This window comes from Mangifera indica, chromosome 8 (assembly GCF_011075055.1).
Source record: "Mangifera indica cultivar Alphonso chromosome 8, CATAS_Mindica_2.1, whole genome shotgun sequence".
Lineage (NCBI taxonomy): Eukaryota > Viridiplantae > Streptophyta > Magnoliopsida > Sapindales > Anacardiaceae > Mangifera > Mangifera indica.
In genome coordinates, this window is record NC_058144.1 from 1,827,116 (window position 1) to 1,851,803 (window position 24,688).

The 24,688-nt window shown below is 35.6% G+C and overlaps 3 protein-coding genes and 4 pseudogenes across 3 annotated transcripts; all 7 read left to right on the plus strand.

Moving 5' to 3' along the window:
- The first annotated feature begins 3,923 nt into the window (after nucleotides 1-3,923).
- On the plus strand, nucleotides 3,924-5,427 carry LOC123223248 (hydroquinone glucosyltransferase-like). Its single transcript, XM_044646379.1, has one exon. The coding sequence runs from the start codon at nucleotides 3,957-3,959 to the stop codon at nucleotides 5,367-5,369; it is 1,413 nt and encodes a 470-aa protein (XP_044502314.1). The 5' UTR covers nucleotides 3,924-3,956; the 3' UTR covers nucleotides 5,370-5,427.
- A 1,111-nt stretch (nucleotides 5,428-6,538) lies between these two features.
- LOC123223341 lies at nucleotides 6,539-7,624 on the plus strand (annotated as a pseudogene).
- A 778-nt stretch (nucleotides 7,625-8,402) lies between these two features.
- On the plus strand, nucleotides 8,403-10,054 carry LOC123223251 (hydroquinone glucosyltransferase-like). Its single transcript, XM_044646381.1, has one exon. It carries the CDS (start codon nucleotides 8,499-8,501, stop codon nucleotides 9,798-9,800), a length of 1,302 nt encoding a protein of 433 aa, XP_044502316.1. The 5' UTR covers nucleotides 8,403-8,498; the 3' UTR covers nucleotides 9,801-10,054.
- Nucleotides 10,055-10,263: 209 nt separating this feature from the next.
- Nucleotides 10,264-11,664, plus strand: LOC123223342 (annotated as a pseudogene).
- Nucleotides 11,665-16,546: 4,882 nt separating this feature from the next.
- Nucleotides 16,547-18,776, plus strand: LOC123223247 (hydroquinone glucosyltransferase-like). The gene has a single exon (XM_044646377.1). It carries the CDS (start codon nucleotides 17,251-17,253, stop codon nucleotides 18,667-18,669), a length of 1,419 nt encoding a protein of 472 aa, XP_044502312.1. The 5' UTR covers nucleotides 16,547-17,250; the 3' UTR covers nucleotides 18,670-18,776.
- Nucleotides 18,777-20,590: 1,814 nt separating this feature from the next.
- On the plus strand, nucleotides 20,591-22,061 carry LOC123224226 (annotated as a pseudogene).
- A 1,173-nt stretch (nucleotides 22,062-23,234) lies between these two features.
- Nucleotides 23,235-24,286, plus strand: LOC123223343 (annotated as a pseudogene).
- Nucleotides 24,287-24,688: the final 402 nt, after the last annotated feature.

Consider the following 24,688-nt stretch of genomic DNA (forward strand, 5'->3'; position numbering starts at 1 on the left):
AATTATTGCTAACCAAATGCCTGATGCCTTTGTTGATACAGCAAAAGTGACAAGATCACATGTTCCAGCTGCTAATACACTAGCAAGAATCAATGTGACTGCTGAACAGTCCATTCGAGTCGTGACTGATCTATCTACCTCACGCCGGAAGCGTGGTAGACCTGTTGGATCGAAGGACACTGTTCCTCGAAAAAGAAAGGCAAATAATCAAACAAATATTCCTCCAGAAGAGGTTATAGTCCCTGAAGAGACTCAAGCTCCTGAAGTGGCACAAGCCCCTGAAGTGGCACAAGCCCCTGAAGTGGCACAAACCCCTGAAGTGATACAAAATCCTGAAGAACAAGAAAATGAGAATATTGAAATATCTTTAAATTATGTTCATACACAAAAAATGTGGAATCGTGAAACAATTATAATTGATGATATATTCTCATTTGCAGTAGCTACTGAAATTCTGAATGATGATGATTTTGAGCCACGTACTATGACTGAGTGCAAATAAAGACATGATTGGCCTAAATAGGAAGAAGCAATTCAAACAGAATTAGCTTCTCTAGCAAAACGTCAAGTGTTTGGGTCTGTAGTTCCAACACCTGAAGACGTATAACCCGTTGGATATAAATGGGTTTTTGTGAGAAAAAGAAATGAGAAAAATGAAATTGCTAGATATAAAGCCAGGCTTGTAGCCCAAGGTTTTTCCCAAAGGCCCGGTATAGACTTTGATGAAACATATGCACCTGTGATGGATATAATTACATTCAAATATTTAATCAGTTTAACAGTCTTTGAAGGACTGGATATGCATCTAATGGACGTAGTTACTGCTTATTTATATGGAAATTTGGACATTGAAATTTACATGAAACTCCCTGAAGGATACAAATTGCCTGAAGCAAAAAGTGTCAATTCAAGAGGCGTATACTCAATTAAATTACAACGATCATTGTACAGATTAAAACAATCCGGACGTATGTGGTACAATCGCCTTAGTGAATATTTGAAAAAAGAGGGTTATGTGAATGACCCTATATGCCTATGTGTCTTTATCAGAAGGTCAGAATCGGGATTTGCTATTGTAGCAGTTTATGTTGATGACATGAATTTAATTGGGACTCCTGAAGAGCTCTCAAAAACTGCTGAATATCTGAAAAAAGAATTTGAAATGAAGGATTTGGGGAAAACAAAATATTGTCTCGGCCTGCAGATCGAGCACAATTCAAATGAAATACTTATCCATCAAGCAACGTATATTGAAAAATTATTAAAACGCTTTAATATGGATAAAGCTTATCCTTTGAGCACCCCAATGGTTGTTCGGTCTCTTGATCCAAAAAAGGATCCATTTCGTCCTAAAGAAGAAGATGAAAAGATACTTGGTCATGAAGTACCATATCTTAATGCCATTGGAGCCTTATTATATTTGGCCCAATGCATGAGATCGGATATATCATTCGCAGTTAATTTATTGGTCCGATTTAGCTTTGCACCAACCCGTCGTCACTGGAACGGAATCAAGCATATACTCCGTTACCTATGTGGGACTAGAGATTTGGGATTATTCTATTATGCCAAATCCCCTAAAAATCCTAATTTGGTTGGATATGCAGATGCTGGTTATCTTTCTGACTCTCATAAGGCCCGTTCACAAACGGGATATATTTTCACTTATAATGACACAGCTATATCATGACGCTCCACCAAGCAGACCTTGGTTGTAACTTCTTCAAATAATTCCGAAATTTTAGCTCTCCATGAAGCCAGCCGAGAATGTATATGGTTACGGTCTGTCATCCATCATATCCGGAATGCATGCAGTCTTCCTTCTACAACAGACACTCCTTCCATATTATATGAAGACAATGCAACATGTATAGCCCAAATTAGAGGTGGGTACATCAAAGGAGACAGAACCAAACATATCTCACCGAAGTTCTTTTACACTCATGAGCTCCAGCAGAGTAAAAAGATTGATGTCAAACAAATCAGATCTAGTGAAAATCTTACAGATTTGTTCACTAAGACACTACCGACATCAACATTTGAGAAGTTAGTGTATAATATCGGTATGCGGCGGCTCAACAAGCAACCAAGTTAATCCTACTACAAAGAGGGGGAGCGTTCATTAGGGGGAGCATTCATCAGGCAAAATTTTGAAGTATTGGACAAAAGGTGCACTATACTCTTTTTCCCTTCACTAGGTTTTGTCCCACTGGGTTTTCCTAGTAAGGTTTTTAATGAGGCAGTTTAAGCACGTCCAACGCCAACTTACAGGACATTTAATAATTATGTTTCTTTGCTTTGGTTTTTATCCCACTGGGTTTTTCCTTAACAAGGTTAATATAATTATCTGTAAGTGGTAGAAATGCAAGGGGGAGTGTTACAAAGCCAGGTGACTTTCCACCAAAGTAAGTCAAAAACGGCAGTGGGAATTCATTTATTAGAGCAAGAAGAAAATGGCAAGGTGACGCAGGAGAAGCAAATAAAATGGGTTTTAGTCAATGTATTAGGTAAAAGGGGAGGCGGCAAACTGCTATATATACCCCCCCTTTTCTCTATTATTCTAGACACAATTCTTCTTTCTTTCTTTCTGCTTCTTCTTGTTTCTTTATTCCTTCTGCCGTGTTTTAGCTTAATAATACTTTGGCAAGTCAATTACTTTATTAATTTTATAACATTTTGAACTTAATTGCCAGCAGCTCTACTCTGTTTCACTTCCCAAATTGTATACGCAAAAATATTTCCACGTGGCTTAATTGAGTTTTCAATCTCCATGATTCCGTGTAAAACTTTTGCGTGAATTTTAAACTAAAAATAATGATAAAGGTTGGAAAAGTGTGGGTGGACGAATAAAGCGTGGGAAGTAGTGCCTCCCCCACTCCTATTTATCAAGAATATTAACCCCCGTCACCACTTACGTATTAAGATAATAAAATAAAGGCCAACAGCACTATTTTTCACCCAAATTTTAGTATGTTTTTAAACTCATACTTATATAATTAAAATTTTTCAAAATTTCAATAATTATCATTCAACCAAAAAAAAATTTCAAATTAAAGTTTTATTATATTCTCCTCTTTTTTTAGTTTAAAAATTTTATAATTTTTTTATTTAAAATTTAAAAAATTAATATTTTTCTTTAGGATTTGTAAACTATCAAAAGAGACAGCGAAGTTCACTATCTCTGGCCTAATTGACTCTCTCTACAGATTAAATCTCAACCATTGATGAAGACAAATCATCTTTGTTAGAATATCTTCATCTCAAACAAAGATGATTTTGTCTTCATTGAAAATGAAGATAACCGTCAGAGGTTTTAAACTAAAATGACGTAATTGTCTAAAATCTTCGATAATCGTCTTCGTCTCAAATAAAGATGAAATCATTTTTACCTAAGACAAAGATAATTAGATAAAGTTGAACGTCTTCGTATAAGAAAATTAGTTTCGTCGATGGTTGAGGTTTGATCGACAGGAAGGAATAAGTCAGGAGAGAGAGCCAATATAATCAGAGATGATAAATTTTATCGTTTTCGATGATGATTTATAAATTTTAAAGAAAAAATATTGATTTATCAAACTTTGGATAAAAAAAAAATTATGAGATTTTTAAAATGAGAGGGGTAAACAAATTAAAATTTAGTTTTTAAATTTTTTTGATAAATAACAATTTTACCTTTAATTTTAACTAAAATTTTAAACAAAAATTAATTTATGAATAAAATTTTAAATTTTTTAAATTTCCTAAGTATAATTTTAAAACCATACCAAAACTTTATTCCTTCAAGCCTATAATAAATAATAAAATAATTAAAATTTCAACATTCCACCAAACCCAACTAATCAATTGCTGGACAAGTTCTTGCGTACACTCTCCATGTGTCTGTCCGGGCCTGGATAAATATTAGTCGCCTTCTTCTCCATAGTATATCCAACATTATTGAACTCAGATTAATTAGCATGGAAGAAGTAAAGCCTCATATCGCCGTAGTACCAAGTCCAGGACTAGGCCACCTCATCCCATTCATTGAGTTGGCCAAGCAAATTGTTCGCCACCATAATTTCTGCTTCACGATCATCATCTGCACATCTGGTCCTCCATCCAAAGCCCTCATATCCTCCCTTGAAGATCTCCCAGATTCCATAAATCATGTTTTCCTTCCTCCTGTTTCCTTCGATGACTTACCCAGCGACATAGCCATCCAAGCTAAAATTTCCCTTCCTACGACTCGCTCTCTTTCTTTCATCCGCGACACACTCAGGTCACTGCTTTCAACTGCTAGACTTGTGGCGTTGTTTGTTGATTTTTTTAGCACTGATGCCATTGATTTTGCCAATGAATTTAATATATCACCATACGTATTTTTCACTTCAGCACATTTCACTTTGTCGTTGATTCTGTCCGTTCCAAAGCTTGATGAGATGGTTACTGGCGAGTTCAGAGACATGTCTGAACCGGTCAAAATACCAGGTTGTAGCGTCCCAATTCATGCAATAGATTTGCCTAGACCGTTTCAAGACAGAAAAAACGATGCATATAAATGGCTTCTTCACCATTCAAAACGATTGCTTTCAGTTGAGGGTATTCTTGTGAATAGCTTCCTGGAAATGGGACCAGAAGTTGTTAATGCTTTGCAAGAGCCAGGTAAGCCGAAAGTTTATCTGGTTGGACCTGTAATTCGGTCCAGTTCTAGCAGTGGGATTAGTGATGAATCTGATTGTCTAAAATGGTTAGATGATCAGCCAACTGATTCCGTTTTGTTTGTTTCATTTGGTAGCGGTGGGACTCTATCTCACAGCCAACTGATTGAATTAGCTTTCGGTTTAGAAATGAGTGGGCAAAAATTTTTATGGGTAGTAAGGAGTCCTGATAATTCATCAGCCCACGGCTCATATTTCAGTGGCCAAAGTAACTTAGAACCATTCGGATTTCTACCAGAAGGGTTCTTGGAAAGGACTAAAGCACAAGGCCTAGTTGTTCCATCCTGGGCGCCACAAATTGAAGTCCTAAGCCATCGCTCAACTGGTGGTTTCTTATCTCACTGTGGCTGGAATTCGACACTCGAAAGTGTGGTACATGGGGTGCCTTTCATTACTTGGCCTCTGTTTGCGGAACAAAGGCTAAATGCTTTAATGTTGTGTGACTACCTGAAAGTGGGAATGAGACCGGAAGCTGATGAAAACGGGCTCGTGGGAAGAGAAGAGATTGCGAAGGTTGTGAAGAGACTAATCCAGGGCGAACAAGGGCCAAAGATGCGACAGCGTATGAGCATTCTTAAGAATGCTGCAGCCAAGGCCTTGACTGAAGAAGGATCTTCTACGAAGTCGCGGTCAGAGTTGGCTCTCAAGCTAAAAAATGAAATAAAGTCATGATTAACCATTTGAATGGCAGGTTGATGGATCGCTTAAATAATATGATTTATTTTAGCAATGTATACGTTTATAAAATAAAATAAAAAAATTATACCAACCCTTTTTTAATATACAAGTTAATATATATTTGATATATCTCATTATATAATCATATGATTTTAAATTAAATATAAAATAATATAAATAAGTATATATTTAAAATAAATACCCATAATTTATTTTTTTAAAGATTTTTAGCATAATAATTATCATTATATTTCGGATTTCATTGCATTATGTTCCTTTTAGATTGGCAATAGTACAGGGTACACTTTCCTTGCACTTTGATAAAAAAAAAAGCCCTGCCCATTGATTTCTGCCAAAAAAGGTTTTGGCGTGCGCTAATTGGGCCCATTATTTGTTTTAATTCTAATTACAGATAATAAATTAATTTAAATTAACTATCATCAGGGACGTTAAGATACGCCAAACTGGTGTGATTCCATTCTGAAATCATGCCAATCGGTGCTTTTCTTTTGTTTGCAATATTAGTGATGTAAATGTCATTAATTCCAGGGCCAAAATACATATTCCTACCCAAGGTTTGGTATAATCTTAAACTCCCATTTGTAAAATTTTAAAAACTTAAAAACTTATTTTTCTATTAAAATTTTTGTTACGGTTACAGGTAAAAATGCATAGATTTATGCTAATGAATCGTTTGTTAATTTTTGGTTGGCTGACAATTTATCCTCTTCCAAAAGATAGGAGAGAACATCGATATGGTGATTGACAAATTCTGATTATTAGAGAAGTAAAGGAGAACAAAAAAATAAATCCTAAAAAGGGAAAAAATAACTTTTTAAATTTTGAGTAAAAAAATTGTTTATTTTTTAAATTAACAAAGAAAAATATGTGATAATTTTGTTTTTTAATATTTTTAACTAAATGGCCACCTTAACCCTAAAAGAAATTTTAATAAAAGTGCAAATATTTGCCCTTTTTAAATCTTGAGGATAAAAGTTTGTGGGTGGAATTAAGTCTTATGGCCTTAATTATATTATAATGACATTTACATCAATAATATTTTTCAATCAGACCCGTGGCCTTGGTTACAGATCATTTGGGTACAGATGCTTTTGACGTTGCTTTTGAATTTATTGTCCCTCCGTTAACTATTTTTCACATCAACCCCTTTGCAACTGTCGTTTCTTTTGTTTAACTTGCCAAGCATGGATCTGAATGTTTCTTGCGAGTACAGAGACATGCCCACTCAGGTTGTTGATGTACCAGGATTTGGCGTCCCGTTTCATGTGTCAGACTATCCCGACCTGGTTCAGAACCGAAAAAGTGATGCATACAAATGGTATCCTCACAATACGAAACAGTTTGATTTAGCAGAAGGTTTTATGGTAAATAATTTTGTTGATTTTGGAGTAAGCCTCATTGACGCTTTGCAAACCTCCTGTTTACCCGATTGGACCCCTCATAAGGTCCAGCTCGAGTAATGAAACTAGTGGATCTGATTGTCCTAAATGGTTAGATAGCCAACCGAGTAACTCTGTTTTATTTGTTTCGTTTGGTAGTGGGGGAACTCTCTCTTATGATCAGCTCTCACTGAATTTGCCTTAGGTTTGGAAATGAGTGAGCAAAAAGTTTTATGGGTTGTGAAAAGCCCAGATGACAAGTTTGCTAGTGGTTCATGTATCAGTATGCGAAGTGACAAAAACCCTTATTTATTTCTTGCCAAAAGGGTTTGTAGAAAGGACGGGCTTGGGAGTGCCATCTTGGGCAACACAGATTGAAATACTTGGGCATAGCTCAACTGGAGGCTTCGTCAGCCATTGTGGTCGGAATTCAATACCTGAAAGAGTTGTGCATGGCATGCCTTTGATTGCCTGGCCTCTATTTGCTAAGCAGAAGTTGAACGCTGTGATGTTATCAGAAGATCAAAAAGTAGCATTGAGATCTAAAGCAAATGAAAATGGGCGAACTGGAAGAGATGAAATCGCAAAGGTTGTGAAGGATCTCTTGACAAGTGAAGAAGAAATGAAGAATCACGAACGAATGAATGGCCTAAAGGAGGCTGCAGCCAAGGCTTTGAGTAAAGAAGGATCATCTACAAAAAGGCTTTCTGACTTGGTGCTCAGGTGGAAGAATCTTAGAATTTAACTTCTTGTTTACTCTGTGTTGTTGTTTAATTATGTTCTTGGGTTTACGTATCATTGTGGTTGCACAGATTAATCATTAATTGAATAAGTAGAAAATTTTATTTTGAATTATTGCTAGCTCTACTGCTTCTATTCACTTTCACTGCCCTGCCAATCTTCCAATGACCTCTGATCATCAAGAGCATTTGTAACAGTAAATCTAACTAGATATTTTTGAATCAAAATGTTGGAGAAGGATTCACGTTGTAGTGCAATAAACACAATACAAGTTTCAGGCAATTCCAGAAGAAATCCAAAGTTCATGAAGATCTAGAAGACAAGCATCAGCAATGACATAAAAGCAGGCATCTATAGATAACTCTCAACTTTCTTTGAGTCCACGGCAAAGTTTCACTAACATAACCAAAATAATTGTAATATAATGATTCACTTTGAATTCAAAAGGGTGCGAACAATACTTAATAATTTTTTTTCCATCGAATATTCCCCACCTAGAAACAATCCAATAGAACAAATGGTTGCACTATTTCACCATATATAGATAACTGTTATTTTCACCTTCTAGTCAAAGTGTGATATCATCCCCCAGCAGGAACATTTACACATAGTTTTCAACCTCCATGATTCCGTGTAAAACAAGTTTGAATTTTAAACCTAAAATTCTCCTATTTAATGTAAATGATGGGAAAGCGCGGTAGAATGGAACGAATAACGGGTGAGAAGTAGTTCGTTCCCCCAGTCCCATTTAGAAAGAATAGTAAATAAACCCTGTCACCACTTACGTATTCAGATAATAACGTTAAAAAAATTTCAACTCCCACCTAACCTAACCCATCCCAACCCAGCTAATCAATTATTTCACCGGTTCTTGCGTGCATAGACTCTCCTCTCCACATCTCTGTCCGGGCCGGTATAAATATCACTCTTCTTCTTCTTCTCCTCCGAAAAATCTAAAACCGTTGAACTGAGATTAATTAGCATGGAAGAAGTAAAGCCTCATATAGCTGTAGTACCAAGTCCAGGACTAGGCCACCTCATCCCATTCATTGAGTTGGCCAAGGAAATTGTTCGCCACCGTAATTTCTGCTTCACAATCATCATCTGCACAGCTGCTCCTCCATCCAAAGCCCTCATATCCTCTCTTGAAAATCTCCCGGATTCCATAAATCATGTTTTGCTTCCTCCTGTTTCCTTCGATGACTTACCCAGCGACTTAGCCATTCAAGCTAAAATTTCCCTTACTACGACTCGCTCTCTTTCTTTCATCCGCAACACACTCAGGTCACTGCCTTCAACTGCTAGACTTGTGGCGTTGTTTGTTGATTTTTTTAGCACTGATGCCATTGATGTTGCCAATGAATTTAATATATCACCATACTTATTTTTCACATCAGCACATTTCACTTTGTCGTTATTTCTGTCCCTTCCAAAGCTTGATAAGACGGTTACTGGTGAGTTCAGAGACATGTCTGAACCGGTCAAAATACCAGGTTGTAGAGTCCCAGTACATGCAATAGATTTGCCTCGACCGTTTCAAGACAGAAAAAACGATGCATACAAATGGATTCTTCACCACTCAAAACGATTGCTTTCAGTTGAGGGTATTCTTGTGAATAGCTTCCTGGAAATGGGACCAGAAGTTGTTAATGCTTTGCACGAGCCAGGTAAGCCAAAAGTTTATCTGGTTGGTCCTGTAATTCGGTCCAGTTCTAGCAGCGGGATTAGTGATGAATCTGATTGTCTAAAATGGTTAGATGATCAGCCAACTGATTCCGTTTTGTTTGTTTCATTTGGTAGCGGTGGGACTCTATCTCACAGCCAACTGACTGAATTAGCTTTCGGTTTAGAAATGAGTGGGCAAAAATTTTTATGGGTGGTAAGGAGTCCTGATAATTCATCAGCCCACGGCTCATATTTCAGTGGCCAAAGTAATTTAGAACCATTTAGATTTCTACCAGAAGGGTTCTTGGAAAGGACTAAAGCACAGGGTCTAGTTGTTCCATCCTGGGCGCCACAAATTGAAGTCCTAAGCCATCGCTCAACTGGTGGTTTCTTATCTCACTGTGGCTGGAATTCGACACTCGAAAGTGTGGTACATGGGGTGCCTTTCATTACTTGGCCTCTGTTTGCGGAACAAAGGCTAAATGCTTTAATGTTGTGTGAGGACCTGAAAGTGGGACTGAGACCGGAAGCTGATGAAAACGGGCTCGTGCGAAGAGAAGAGATTTCAAAGATTGTGAAGCGTCTATTGCAGGGCGAAGAAGGATTAAGAATGCGATAGCGTATGAACATTCTTAAGGATGCTGCAGTCAAGGCCTTGACTGAAGGAGGGTCTTCTACAAAGTCACAGTCTGAGTTTGTTCTCAAGTTAAAAAATAAAATAAACACAGAAGAAACGGTTTGAATGAGTGAATGAACGGTTAATGGGTTATTTAAATAAAATGGTCAATGTTATCAGTAAGCGTTATTTAGTTTGGACCTCAATAGTTGTAAATAAATAAATAATAAATAAAAAAAAGTCGTTTTTTAGCATAATAAAATGGTCAATTGCATTATGTTCCTTTTAGATTGGCAAAAATATAAATTAAAGATAAACAAATTTACGAATTTAGATAATATAATAAATAATAAAGGAATTAAAATTTGAACGTCTACTTGTCGAATCAAGTATTGAACTGGTTCTTGCATAGACTCTCCGTATCTGGGCCCGAGCCGGGAACAATATCACTCTGCTTCTTCTCCTCAGTAAAATCCAACACAATTGAACAGAGATTAATTACCATGGAAGAGGTCAAGCCTCATATAGCCGTAGTACCAAGTCCAGGAATAGGCCAGGTCCTCCCATTCATTGAGTTGGCCAAGCAAATTGTCCGCCACCATAACTTCTGCTTCACAATCATCATCTCCACAGCTGGTCCTCCATCCAAAACTCTCATATCCTCCCTTCAAAATCTCCCGGATTTCATAAATCATGTTTTCCTTCCTCCTGTTTCCCTCGATGACTTACCCAGCCACGTAAGCATCGAAGCAAAACTTTCCCTTACTGCGACTCGCTCTCTCTCTTTCATCCGCGACACACTCAGGTCACTGCTTTCAACTGCTAGACTTGTGGCGTTGTTTGTTGATTTTTTTAGCATAGGTGCCATTGATGTTGCCAATGAATCAATATATCACCATACGTATTTTTCACTTCAGCATATTCACTTTGTCGTTGATTCTGTCCGTTCCAAAGCTTGATGTGATGGATGCTGGTGAGTTCAGAGACATGCCTGAACCGGTCAAAATACCTGGTTGCGGCGTCCCAATTCATGCAAGAGATTTGCCTCAAACTTTTCAAGACAGAAAAAACGATGGATACAAATGGATTCTTCACCACACAAAACGATCGCTTTCAGTTGAGGGTATTCTTGTGGATAGCTTCATGGAAATTGAGCAAAAATTATTAATGCTTTGCAAGAGCCAAGTAAGCCAAAAGTTTATCCGATCGGACCTCTAATTCGATCCAGTTCTAGCAGTGGGATTACTGATGAATCTGATTATCTAAAATGGTTAGATGATCAGCCAAATGTTTCCGTTTTGTTTGTTTCATTTGGTAGTGGTGGGACTCTATCTCAACTCCAACTAAATGAATTAGCTTTAGGATTAGAAATGAGTGAGCAAAAATTTTTATGGGTGGTAAGTCCTTATAATTCATCAGCCAGTGGCTCATATTTTAGTGCCCAAAGTAACTCAGAACCATTTAGATTTCTAACAGAAGGGTTCTTGGAAAGGACTAAAGCACAAGGTCTAGTTGTTCCATCCTGGGAGCCACAAATTGAAGTCCTAAGCCATGGCTCAACTGGTGGTTTCTTATCTCATTGTGGCTGGAATTCGATACTCGAAAGTATAGTACATGGGGTGCCTTTAATTACTTGGCCTCTGTTTGCAGATCAAAGGCTAAATGCTTTAATGTTGTGTGAAGACGTAAAAGTGGGACTAAGACCGGAAGCCGATGAAAATGGGCTCGTGCGAAGAGAAGAGATTGCAAAGGTTGTGAAGAGTCTATTGCTGGGCGAAGAAGGGTTAAGAATACCACAGCGTATGAACACTCTTAAAATGCAGCAACCAAGGCCTTAACTGAAAAAGGTGTTAGAGGGGAGAGCTAATTTTATAAGGGAGAGATTTTGTGTGAAAGAGAATTATTTGAAAGAAAAACTTATAATTTTCATTTATGCCTCAAATACAAAATCATTAGAGTATTTATAAGTATAAGGATGACTTTTAAAATCCTTTATAGTCTTTAACCAATTGAATTTCTCACTCAATTCTGATGTTGAATTCTTCGTTGTTTGTTGTGCTTGCCTCTTTTGATTTAACTTTGCAAGCACTTCCCCATATCTCTTAATCGAAACTTCTTCTTTAGACAAATCTCTCACATCTACCTTCAAACATTTTGTTTCTTTTCTCTTGTTATCTTTGAGTGTTAGCAAGAAAATGAGTTTTTCAACTTCTTGTTTGTCATCAACAACATTCACTTGTTCCTCAACATGAGTCGTTGCAAAATAACATTCCCAAGAATAATGATCATAATTATGACAGTTGTAATACTCAATTTTAAACTTATCATACCTCTTTTCATTTAGTCTAGAATTGTTACCTCTTCCTCTTCCTCTTGCTATTCCTTGACCTTTATATGATTAATGACTCCTTTCATCATTGATAAAGTTGTTATAATCACCTCTATCTCGTCTTCCTTGACCATGACCTCGTTCTTGTCCTCATCCTTTGTGGTTAGTCTCGCCATTATCATCTTTAAAAAAAACTTTCACTTTTAGAGCTTGCTCCAATGGTTCATCTTCCCTCCATTTAATCTTGTCTTCATAGGCTTGTAAATAACCTTCTAATTGTTCAAGTGACAAGGAGTTTAAATCTTTAGACTTTTCAATGACAGAACCACATAATCAAACTTTAAAGTCAAGAAACGAAGAATCTTTTTTACTACATAAATATTTTTAATTTGATCGGTATACCTTTTCATTTGACTTACAATGGCCTTTATCCTTAAACAATAATCCGAAATTGACTCGAAATCCTTCATACGCAAAACTTCAAAATCACCTCGTAATGATTGGAGTCACACTCTTTTCACTTTGTCAACTCTTTGAAATGAACTTTGCAAAATCTCTAATGCTTCCTTTAAGGTAGTTGCATCAACCCCCTTCACGAACATTTAATCATCCAAACATTGATGGATGAGGGTGAGAGTTTGTTGATCCTCCTTCCTTATCTTCACCAAAGCGTCATTCTCATTTTGTGGTAAATCGACTTCATTTTCAAGTTGTACATAACCTTTCTCAACAATATCCCATGCATCTTGTAAGCTAAGTACGACTTTTATGCATAGACACCAAGTGCGATAATTTTCTTTTGTGAGGCGAGGAAATTGAAATGAGTAAACTTTGTTATTATTTGTCATCTCTCAAAAGAACTAGACTCTGATACCACTTTGTTAGAGAGGAGAAATAATTTTATAAGGGAAAGGTTTTGTATGAGAGATAATTATTTGAGAGGAAAACTTATAATTTTCATTCATGTTTCAAATATAAAACCATTAGAGTATTTATAAGTACAAAGATGACTTTTAAAATCCTAAATACATAAACTTAATATTGAACTTGTACATTAACGATTAATAACTTAACATTGAACTTGTATATGAATATGAACTTGTGTAAATATTAAACTTGTGTCACATGAGATACACCTAAAAATGTGTTTATGAACTTGTGTCATATGATATGCACCTAAAAATGTGTTCATGGACTTGTGTCACATGAAATGTACCTAAAATGTGTTGATGAACTTGTATCACATGAAATACACCTAAAAGCCTTCAAATTACTCTTCAACAAAAGGATCTTCTACGAAGTCAAAGTCATAGTTGGTTCTAGAGATAAAAAATAAAATAAAGCCCGAAGAAATCATTTGAATGAGTCAATGGCTGGTTAATGGATCACTTAAATAATATGGTTAATGTAACCAGTATATACATTTATGAAATAAAGTAAGTCGTTTTTGAGCATTATAATTATCATTATATTTCGGACTTCAAATGCATTATGTTCCTTTGAGATTGGCAAAAGTATAGGGTACTCGTTGCTTACATTTTAATCAGAAAAATGGCCCAGCCCCAACATATTAATTATTGCCAAGGTTTTTAAAACTGGACTGATAATCAAACTGATTGTCTTACTCGTTCATAGTTTAACCGGTTTAACTGGTTCAACCGAATGGTTTAACTCATTCTTATATTATTTTATGAATTTCTTTAAGTTGTCAGGCAGGTCCATGAGATATGAAAGAGGTCAAGAATTATCTAGGTTTAATTTTGGTGTTTTTGCAATATGTCTAATCTGTTTTGACCATTGCTTTGCTTGATAAAGAAAGTTGTCTCTAGGACCCATAGTGCTCATAGAGTCTTGTATCTCAGGGTACAAATTCCTTTCCAGGAAGAGTTGATACTGTCAATATTACTAGACATTTACAGCATGGAAAAGATGAAGAAAGATATTCTTCGTTAAATCCCCCATAAATTTATTATGATTTCAACAAAAATGTGCTCATTTCACAAGCCAAAAGAAAAAAATTAATGATTTTAACACACAAATTCTGAAGAAAATTCCTAAGCATGTAAATTCCTGGAATAACTTCCGTCAGTGTCCTGCTTTCGAAGAGTTTCTAAATGCCAAATGAACAAAAATGATTGCATGACATCACAATGACCAAACCTATTAATCAAGCAACTCCAGGAAGATACAGCTTTTAATATCTACTTCCTTCATCATCAACAATGGGAGATTTTCTTTCTGACGTATTGCTTCCAAAGCCTAATTATCCAAAACGCAGTCTAGAAGAGTAGGAAAATCTTAGAAATAAGTTTAAATACCAACAGTAACAGCTTATAAGAAGGCAAAACGAAAAAACCCGGAATGATATTAAATTTGAAAAAACAATGCCAAGCCAATAAATTTGAAATCCCAAGCTCAGAGTACCATAGTTACATTCAAAGTTCAAAACAATCCCAAGCCATAAAAGTCCGGCAACATTAACACCTCACAAAAAAAAAAACAATCTGTGGTGAAGATTGAAGACTGAAGAGACTTAACCAATCGGAAGAGAATGCTATTGAGTCAAGTCTGGGGATTTCTGAATCAATGTAAAGATGATTGGCTGTGCGGGGAGAAAGATTGAGAAAGGAAGAATGCAGTTCTGCGGCTTCCTTGATTCTTTTTTGTGCGATACTGCGATAGGAAAGATTAGAAATCAAATTACGGATTAAGCTTGGTTAAACCAGTTTAACTAATTCTGATTGGTTCAATGAATTTGATCAGGTTTGACTGAGTCACAAACCAACCCAATTTCTCATGCGAACTGGACTGGATTGTGAGCCAATTTTTGGTTTAACCGTTAAATCGATCAATACAGTCCGATTTTAAAAATATTAATTATTGCTAACAAAGAGTATAATATACACTAATTGTGCCCATTATTGGAAAGAAATCATTATTAAAAACCACTATTTTGAAATCCAACTAGTTGAATTGAGAATTGATTTTAAGTTCGGTCTAGTTAACAATAAAAAACGATTTATTTGTTGATTAGATTAAATCTAGTTAAAACTAGTAAATCAATCAAAACTGATAGAATCAAATTTGACTAAAATTTAGGGTATTTTTAAAATTTTTAATTATTTTTAAGTAATTTGATCATTTTAGATTAAATTGGATGAATTTTTAAATGTTTGTAAAGAAAATAAGCTCAAAAATTAAATAAAAAAGAAGATAAAAAGTATCTTATATTCATGAAAATATTTTCTATAAGTAATAACATATAAAATTATGTTGTTTTCTGTATCATAAGGTTGAAATATTTTTTTATTTTAATTATTTTATTGAAATTAAATAAATAATTGTTATTTTTAAATAGAATATGTTCTACTCATTATAGAATTGGGTATCTTAATTGATTTCTTTTTTTACAAATTTTTAAGTAAAATCTACTTATTATAATTTGATAATAAATTAAATTGATCAGTTCTTAATTAAATCAGTCTAATCATAAATAAGTGAGATACTCAATTCAATCATCGATTCCATTTTAAAAACTTATGGTTAATAAGATATAGGCTAAACGTTATGTCCCACCCAAACTCTGAAACAACAATTTTTCAGGTATTTTCGTTGCTTGCATGATATAAAATAATTTTAATATCATTTATACATCTAATGATTTTATATGTTTTTTCTACTTCATGGCTTCTTTTTTGTTACTTTATTTTTTTTTTTCTCATTTTTTGGCTGTAGAAAATATGCCAGTGTGAGCTCAAATGGTTAACAATGAGATCGAAGAGGACACTTTGTCACCATCATTACCGTCACTCCTGCTACTACTCATATTGCCTCTCTCGCTCGCACCACCATCATCCCTTTTATGTTTTGTATTGTCATCACCAACGTTGTCATCGGCATCCTATACCACCCATCACCAATGTTTTTCATTATTTATCTTTTAAGAACCTTTATTTGTTGTAAATTATAATTAAATGTAATTTTTATTTGAATTAATATATTAAAATTTTATATTTATATATATACATACAATTTTTTTAGTTTTAGTTTCTAATTTTTTTTTAATATCTTTTGACTATGTCCATGTCAGAATTTTCTTGTTTCAGTATTTTTTGTCGATAATTTCTAGATTTTAATCTTGTATAGGGAATTATTTCCCAATAAAGTTGTTTTATATTTAAACATTTAGATCATGCTAATATTTATAAGAACTGCATAAAGTTATAAAATCCCATTAATTTCAGTTGTTATTTTATGCTTGGTAAACTATTATTTGCTTAAAATACGCAAGATTACAACAATGGATGATTTATGAGAACAAAATGTAAACAGCGACATCATATAAAAGATTCTATAGAAAATATCAACAGTGTATATCGAACACAAATAAAGTAAATTCGATCAGAAATTTATAATGCCCAAGCCAAAATCAAGAACCTGAAACTCGAGTTCCAAACCCTAACTTTGTCGATATGATTCTCACCACATCAGAATAGATGTTACAAAATATACAAATAATCAAAATAGTCTAGAAATAATAACAATAATAAGAAAAGCAAATAATAAAACAGATAAATTTTGAGCGGTAGATCTGAAAGTTTAATGCTTTTAGTTCACAAAGGGGTACAGAAAATTACTACATCAAAGAAGGCATAGTTGGCGACGATGACGGTGGCTACGATTCCACCCAAGATGGCAGGTGGACCAGTGAGCAAAGTCCATTTACGATGAATCATTTTGCTTCTCCTCCTGCGCTCAGAATCCCTCTTTCTGGTTAATGCTTCTCTCTTCTGAGGCTTCGATATTTGATGACATGCCAACCCGAATCCTGAACTATCCGGCTCTCTTTCAGATGGGCCGAAATTCTGAGCCAGGCCCATTTAATTGAAATGTGTGGAGGAACTCAATTCAATTGTTCTAATCGGGACATATGCAGGACACGACCCGGTCCGCTGGAAAAAAAACACAGCCCGAAGGGCACTGTCCGTAGGGGTAACCAGTTTTATTAACCAGATGAGGAATAATACAGGTGGTCCGTAGAATTCTGGTTACTGAAACTGAACTTGTTTTCATTACAAGTCGCCGTGTTAGCTAAAAAACGCAGCTGATTAGCTTCAGGGTAGCATGGATCAAAAGCCTCACATAGCTATAGTACCGAGTCCAGGGATGGGTCACCTCATCCCACTCGTTGAGTTTGCCAAACAACTCGTTCTTCACCATGATTTCTCAGTTACTTTCATCATCACCACCACCGGATCCGAACTACTCAAAGCCCAAAAGTTAGCCCTTGACAACCTCCCTCAATCTATAAACCTTATATTTCTTCCTCCAGTTTCCTTTGAAGATCTATCTAAAGATACAAGCATCCAAGCCAAACTTACCCTCGCTACCACTCGCTCTCTTTCTTTAATCAGTGAAGCCATCAGGTCATTAGTTTCTACTTCTAGACTCGTGGCTTTGGTTACTGATCATTTCGGTACAGACGCTTTTGATGTTGCTTTTGAATTTAATGTCCCTCCGTATCTATTTTTCACAGCCTCTCCTTTACAGTTGGCGTTTCTTTTATTTAACTTGCCAACTATGGATCTGAATGTTTCTTGCGAGTACAGAGACATCCCCACTCAGGTTATTGATATACCGGGATTCGGCGTCTTGGTTCATGTATCAGATTTACCCGACCCGGTTCAAAATCGAAAAGGTGATGCATACAAATGGTTTCTTCACAATACGAAACGGTTTGTTTTAGCAGAAGGAATTCTAGTAAATAGTTTTGTTGACTTTGGAGTAAGCCTCATTGGCGCTCTGCAAGAAGAAGGAACAGGTAAACCTCCTGTTTACCCGATTGGACCGCTCATAAGGTCCAGCTCGAGCAATGAAAGTAGTGGGTCTGATTGTCTTGAATGGTTAGATAGGCAACCAAGTAACTCTGTTTTATTTGTTTCGTTTGGTAGTGGTGGAACCCTTTCTTATGATCAGCTCACTGAATTTGCCTTAGGCTTAGAGATGAGTGAGCAAAAATTTTTATGGGTTGTGAAAAGCCCAGATGACAAGTCTGCTAGTGGTTCATATTTCAGTGTCCAAAGTAACAAAAATCCTTTTGATTTCTTGCCAAAAGGGTTTGTAGAAAGGACCAAGGGACAGGGCTTGGTAGTACCATCTTGGGCACCACAAATTGAAATACTTGGGCATAGCTCAACTGGAGGCTTCGTCAGCCATTGTGGTTGGAATTCAATACTTGAAAGTGTTGTGCATGGCGTGCCTTTGATTGCCTGGCCTCTATTTGCTGAGCAGAGGTTGAACGCTGTGATATTATCTGAGGATCAAAAAGTAGCATTGAGACCTAAAGCAAATGAAAATGGGCTTATTGGAAGAGATGAACTCGCAAAGGTAGTGAAGGATCTCTTGACAAGTGAAGAAGGAATGAAGATTCGTGAACGAATGAATAGCCTAAAAGAGGCTGCAGCCAAGGCTTTGAGTAAAGAAGGATCATCTACAAAAACGCTTTCTGATATGGTGCTCAAGTGGAAGAATCATAGAATTTAACTTCTTGTTTACTCTGTGTTGTTGTTTAATTATGTTCTTGGGTTTACGTATCATTGTGGTTGCAGAGATTAATCATTAATTGAACAAGTAGAAAATTTTATTTTAAATTATTGCTAGCTCTGCTGCCTTTATTCACTTTCACTTCCCTGCCAATCTTCCATTGACCTCTGATCATCAAGCGCATTATCTAACAACATATTTCTGAATCAATATGTTGGAGAAGGATTCATGGAGTACTGCAATAAATAAACACAAGACAAGTTTCAACCAATTCCAGAGGAAATCCAAAGTCCAGGAAGATCTGCAAGACAAGCAGCAGCAATCACATAAAAGCAGGCGTCTATACATAACTCTCTTGAGTCCATGACAAAGTTTCAGATTCCACACCAAAGAGTTGACATTCATAACCAAAATAATTGTAAAATAATGATTCATTTTTAATTTCAAAAAGGTTAACAATAATTTCCCCTTAGGTTTTTCAAAAGGGTTAACAATAATGATCCAAATTTCCCCACCAACAAGCAATCCAGTAGACAAAATGGTTGCGCATTTTCATCATATCTATGGATTAATAATGTTCTTGGGTTTACGTATTATTGTGGTTGCACAGATTAATAATTAATTGAATAAATAGAAATATTTATTTTTGAACTTAATTGCCAGCAGCTCTACTCAGTTTCACTTCCCAAATTGTGTACGCAAAAATATTTCCACGTGGCTGTATTGAGTTTCCAATCTCCATGATTCCTTGTAAAACTTATGTGTGAATTTTAAACTAAAAATAATGATAAAGGTTGGAAAAGTGCGGGTGGACGAATAAAGCGTGGGAAGTAGTGCCTCCCCCACTCCTATTTATCAAGGATATTAACCCCCGTCACCACTTAAGTATCAAGATAATAAAATAAAGGCAAAAGCACTATTTTTCACCTAAATTTTAGTATGTTTTTAAACTCATATTTATATAATTAAAAAATTTTAAAATTCTACGTCATTCAACTGAAAAAAATTTAAGACTGAAGGTTTATTATATTCTTTTATTTTTTTAATTTAAAAATCTTATAATTTTATTTACTTAAAGTTTAAAAAATAAATATTTTTCTTTTAAGATTTGTAAATTGTCATAAGAGACAGTGAAGTTCACTATCTCTGGCTCTGTTGACTCTCTCTACAGATCAAATCTCAACCATCAATAAAGATAAATCATCTTTGTTGGAATATCTTCATCTCGAACAAATATGATTTTATTTTCGTCAAAGATAAAGATAACCATCAGAAGTCTTAGATGAAAACGATGTAATTGTCTGAGACCTTTGATAATCATCTTCGTCTTAAATAAAAATGAAATCATCTTTACCTAAGACAAAAATACTTCGATAAAGTTGAACGTCTTCGTATAAGAAAATTAGTTTCGTCGATGGTTAGGGTTTGATTGATAGGAAGAAATAAGTCTGGAGAGAGAGCCAATGTAATTGAAGATGATAAATTTTATCATTTTCAATGATGATTTGTAAACTCTAGAAAAAAAATATTGATTTATCAAATTTTGGACGATGAAAAATTGTGAGATTTTTAAAATAGGAGGGGTAAACAAATCAAAATTTAGTTTTTTAAATTTTTTGATAAATAACAATTTTATCTCTAATTTTAACTAAAATTTTAAACAAAAATTAATTTATGAGTAAAATTTTAAATTTTTTAAATTTCATAAGTATAATTTTAAAAACAAACTAGAACTTTGGTAAGAAATATTCCTTCAAGCCTATAATGAATAATAAAATACTTAAAATTTCAACATTCCACCAAACCCAACTAATCAACTGTTGGACAAGTTCTTGCGTACACTCTCCATGTATCTGTCCGGGCCTGGATAAATATTGGTCGCCTTCTTCTCCATAGTATATCTAACATTATTGAACTCAGATTAATTAGCATGGAAGAAGTAAAGCCTCATATTGCCGTAGTACCAAGTCCAGGACTAGGCCACCTCATCCCATTCATTGAGTTGGCCAAGCAAATTGTTCGCCACCATAATTTCTGCTTCACGATCATCATCTGCACATCTGGTCCTCCATCCAAAGCCCTCATATCCTCCCTTGAAAATCTCCCAGATTCCATAAATCATGTTTTCCTTCCTCCTGTTTCCTTCGATGACTTACCCAGCGACATAGCCATCCAAGCTAAAATTTCCCTTGCTACGAATCGCTCTCTTTCTTTCATCCGCGACACACTCAGGTCACTGTTTTCAACTGCTAGACTTGTGGCGTTGTTTGTTGATATTTTTGGCACTGATGCCATTGATGTTGCCAATGAATTTAATATATCACCATACGTATTTTTCACTTCAGCACATTTCACTTTGTCGTTGATTCTGTCCGTTCCAAAGCTTGATGAGATGGTTACTGGCGAGTTCAGAGACATGTCTGAACCGATCAAAATACCAGGTTGTAGCGTCCCAATTCATGCAATAGATTTGCCTCGACCGTTTCAAGACAGAAAAAACGATGCATACAAATGGCTTCTTCGCCAATCAAAACGATTGCTTTCAGTTGAGGGTATTATTGTGAATAGCTTCTTGGAAATGGGACCAGAAGTTGTTAATGCTTTGCAAGAGCCAGGTAAGCCGAAAGTTTATCTGGTTGGACCTGTAATTCGGTCCAGTTCTAGCAGTGGGATTAGTGATGAATCTGATTGTCTAAAATGGTTAGATGATCAGCCAACTGATTCCGTTTTGTTTGTTTCATTTGGTAGTGGTGGGACTCTATCTCACAGCCAACTGATTGAATTAGCTTTCGGTTTAGAAATGAGTGGGCAAAAATTTTTATGGGTGGTAAGGAGTCCTGATAATTCATCAGCCCACGGCTCATATTTCAGTGCCCAAAGTAACTTAGAACCATTCGGATTTCTACCAGACGGGTTCTTGGAAAGGACTAAAGCACAAGGTCTAGTTGTTCCATCCTGGGCGCCACAAATTGAAGTCCCAAGCCATCGCTCAACTGGTGGTTTCTTATCTCACTGTGGCTGGAATTCGACACTGGAAAGTGTGGCACATGGGGTGCCTTTCATTACTTGGCCTCTGCTTGCAGAACAAAGGCTAAATGCTTTAATGTTGTGTGAGGACCTGAAAGTGGGAATGAGACCGGAAGCTGATGAAAACGGCTCGTGGGAAGAGAAGAGATTGCGAAGGTTGTGAAGAGACTAATGCAGGGCGAAGAAGGGCCAAAGATGCGATAGCGTATGAGCATTCTTAAGAATGCTGCAGCCAAGGCCTTGACTGAAGAAGGTTCTTCCACGAAGTCGCGGTCAGAGTTGGCTCTCAAGCTAAAAAATGAAATAAAGTCATGATTAACCATTTGAATGACTCAATGGCAGGTTGATGGATCGCTTAAATAATATGATTTATTTTAGCAATGTATACGTTTATAAAATAAAATAATAAAATCATACTTACCCTTTTTTAATATATAAGTTAATATATGTTTGATATATCTCATTATATAATCATATGATTTTAAATTAAATATAAAATAATATAAATAAGTATATATTTAAAATAAATACCCATAATTTATTTTTTTAAAGATTTTTAGCATAATAATTATCATTATATTTCGGATTTCATTGCATTATGTTCCTTTTAGATTGGCAATAGTACAGGGTACACTTTCCTTGCACTTTGATAAAAAAAAAGCCCTGCCCATTGATTTCTGCCAAAAAAGGTTTTGGCGTGCGCTAATTGGGCCCATTATTTGTTTTAATTCTAATTACAGATAATAAATTAATTTAAATTAACTATCATCAGGGACGTTAAGATACGCCAAACTGGTGTGATTCCATTCTGAAATCATGCCAATCGGTGCTTTTCTTTTGTTTGCAATATTAGTGATGTAAATGTCATTAATTCCAGGGCCAAAAGACATATTCCTACCCAAGGTTTGGTATAATCTTAAACTCCCATTTGTAAAATTTTAAAAACTCAAAAACTTATTTTTCTATTAAAATTTTTGTTACGGTTACAGGTAAAAATGCATAGATTTATGCTAATGAATCGTTTGTTAATTTTTGGTTGGCTGACAATTTATCCTCTTCCAAAAGATAGGAGAGAACATCGATATGGTGATTGACAAATTCTGATTATTAGAGAAGTAAAAGAGAACAAAAAAATAAATCCTAAAAAGGGAAAAAATAACTTTTTAAATTTTGAGTAAAAAAATTGTTTATTTTTTAAATTAACAAAGAAAAATATGTGATAATTTTGTTTTTTAATATTTTTAACTAAATGGCCACCTTAACCCTAAAAGAAATTTTAATAAAAGTGCAAATATTTGCCCTTTTTAAATCTTGAGGATAAAAGTTTGTGGGTGGAATTAAGTCTTATGGCCTTAATTATATTATAATGACATTTACATCAATAATATTTTTCAATCAGACCCGTGGCCTTGGTTACGGATCATTTGGGCACAGACGCTTTTGACGTTGCTTTTGAATTTATTGTCCCTCCGTTAAACTATTTTTCACATCAACCAACCCCTTTGCAACTGTCGTTTCTTTTGTTTAACTTGCCAAGTATGGATCTGAATGTTTCTTGCGAGTACAGAGACATGCCCACTCAGGCTGTTGATGTACCAGGACTTGGCGTCCCGTTTCATGTGTCAGACTATCCCGACCTGGTTCAGAACCGAAAAAGTGATGATGCATACAAATGATGTCCTCACGATACGAAACGGTTTGATTTAGCAGAAGGTTTATGGTAAATAATTTTGTTGACTTTGGAGTAAGCCTCATTGACGCTTTGCAAACCTCCTGTTTACCCGATTGGACCCCTCATAAGGTCCAGCTCGAGTAATGAAACTAGTGGATCTGATTGTCCTAAATGGTTAGATAGCCAACCGAGTAACTCTGTTTTATTTGTTTCGTTTGGTAGTGGGGGAACTCTCTCTTATGATCAGCTCTCACTGAATTTGCCTTAGGTTTGGAAATGAGTGAGCAAAAATTTTTATGGGTTGTGAAAAGCCCAGATGACAAGTTTGCTAGTGGTTCATGTATCAGTATACGAAGTGACAAAAACCCTTATTGACTTCTTGCCAAAAGGGTTTGTAGAAAGGACGGGCTTGGGAGTGCCATCTTGGGCAACACAGATTGAAATACTTGGGCATAGCTCAACTGGAGGCTTCGTCAGCCGTTGTGGTTGGAATTCAATACCTGAAAGGGTTGTGCATGGCATGCCTTCGATTGCCTGGCCTCTATTTTCTAAGTAGAAGTTGAACGCTGTGATGTTATCAGAAGATCAAAAAGTAGCATTGAGACCTAAAGCAAATGAAAATGGGCTAACTGGAAGAGATGAAATCGCAAAGATTGTGAAGGATCTCTTGACAAGTGAAGAAGAAATGAAGAATCGCGAACGAATGAATGGCCTAAAGGAGGCTGCAGCCAAGGCTTTGAGTAAAGAAGGATCATCTACAAAAAGGCTCTCTGACTTGGTACTCAAGTGGAAGAATCTTAGAATTTAACTTCTTGTTTACTGTGTGTTGTTGTTTAATTATGTTCTTGGGTTTACGTATCATTGTGGTTGCACAGATTAATCATTAATTGAATAAGTAGAAAATTTTATTTTGAATTATTGCTAGCTCTACTGCCTCCATTCACTTTCACTGCCCTGCCAATCTTCCACTGACCTCTGATCATCAAGAGCATTTGTAACAGTAAATCTAACGAGATATTTTTGAATCAAAATGTTGGAGAAGGATTCACGTTGTAGTGCAATAAACACAATACAAGTTTCAGGCAATTCCAGAAGAAATCCAAAGTTCATGAAGATCTAGAAGACAAGCATCAGCAATGACATAAAAGCAGGCATCTATAGATAACTCTCAACTTTCTTTGAGTCCACGGCAAAGTTTCACTAACATAACCAAAATAATTGTAATATAATGATTCACTTTGAATTCAAAAGGGTGCGAACAATACTTAATAATTTTTTTTCCATCGAATTTTCCCCACCTAGAAACAATCCAATAGAACA

Excerpts from the sequence above, each read along its gene's own strand:
- LOC123223247 (XM_044646377.1), top strand. The coding sequence starts at position 17,251 with ATGGATCAAAAGCCTCACATAGCTATAGTACCGAGTCCAGGGATGGGT.
- LOC123223251 (XM_044646381.1), top strand. The coding sequence starts at position 8,499 with ATGGAAGAAGTAAAGCCTCATATAGCTGTAGTACCAAGTCCAGGACTA.
- LOC123223248 (XM_044646379.1), top strand. The coding sequence starts at position 3,957 with ATGGAAGAAGTAAAGCCTCATATCGCCGTAGTACCAAGTCCAGGACTA.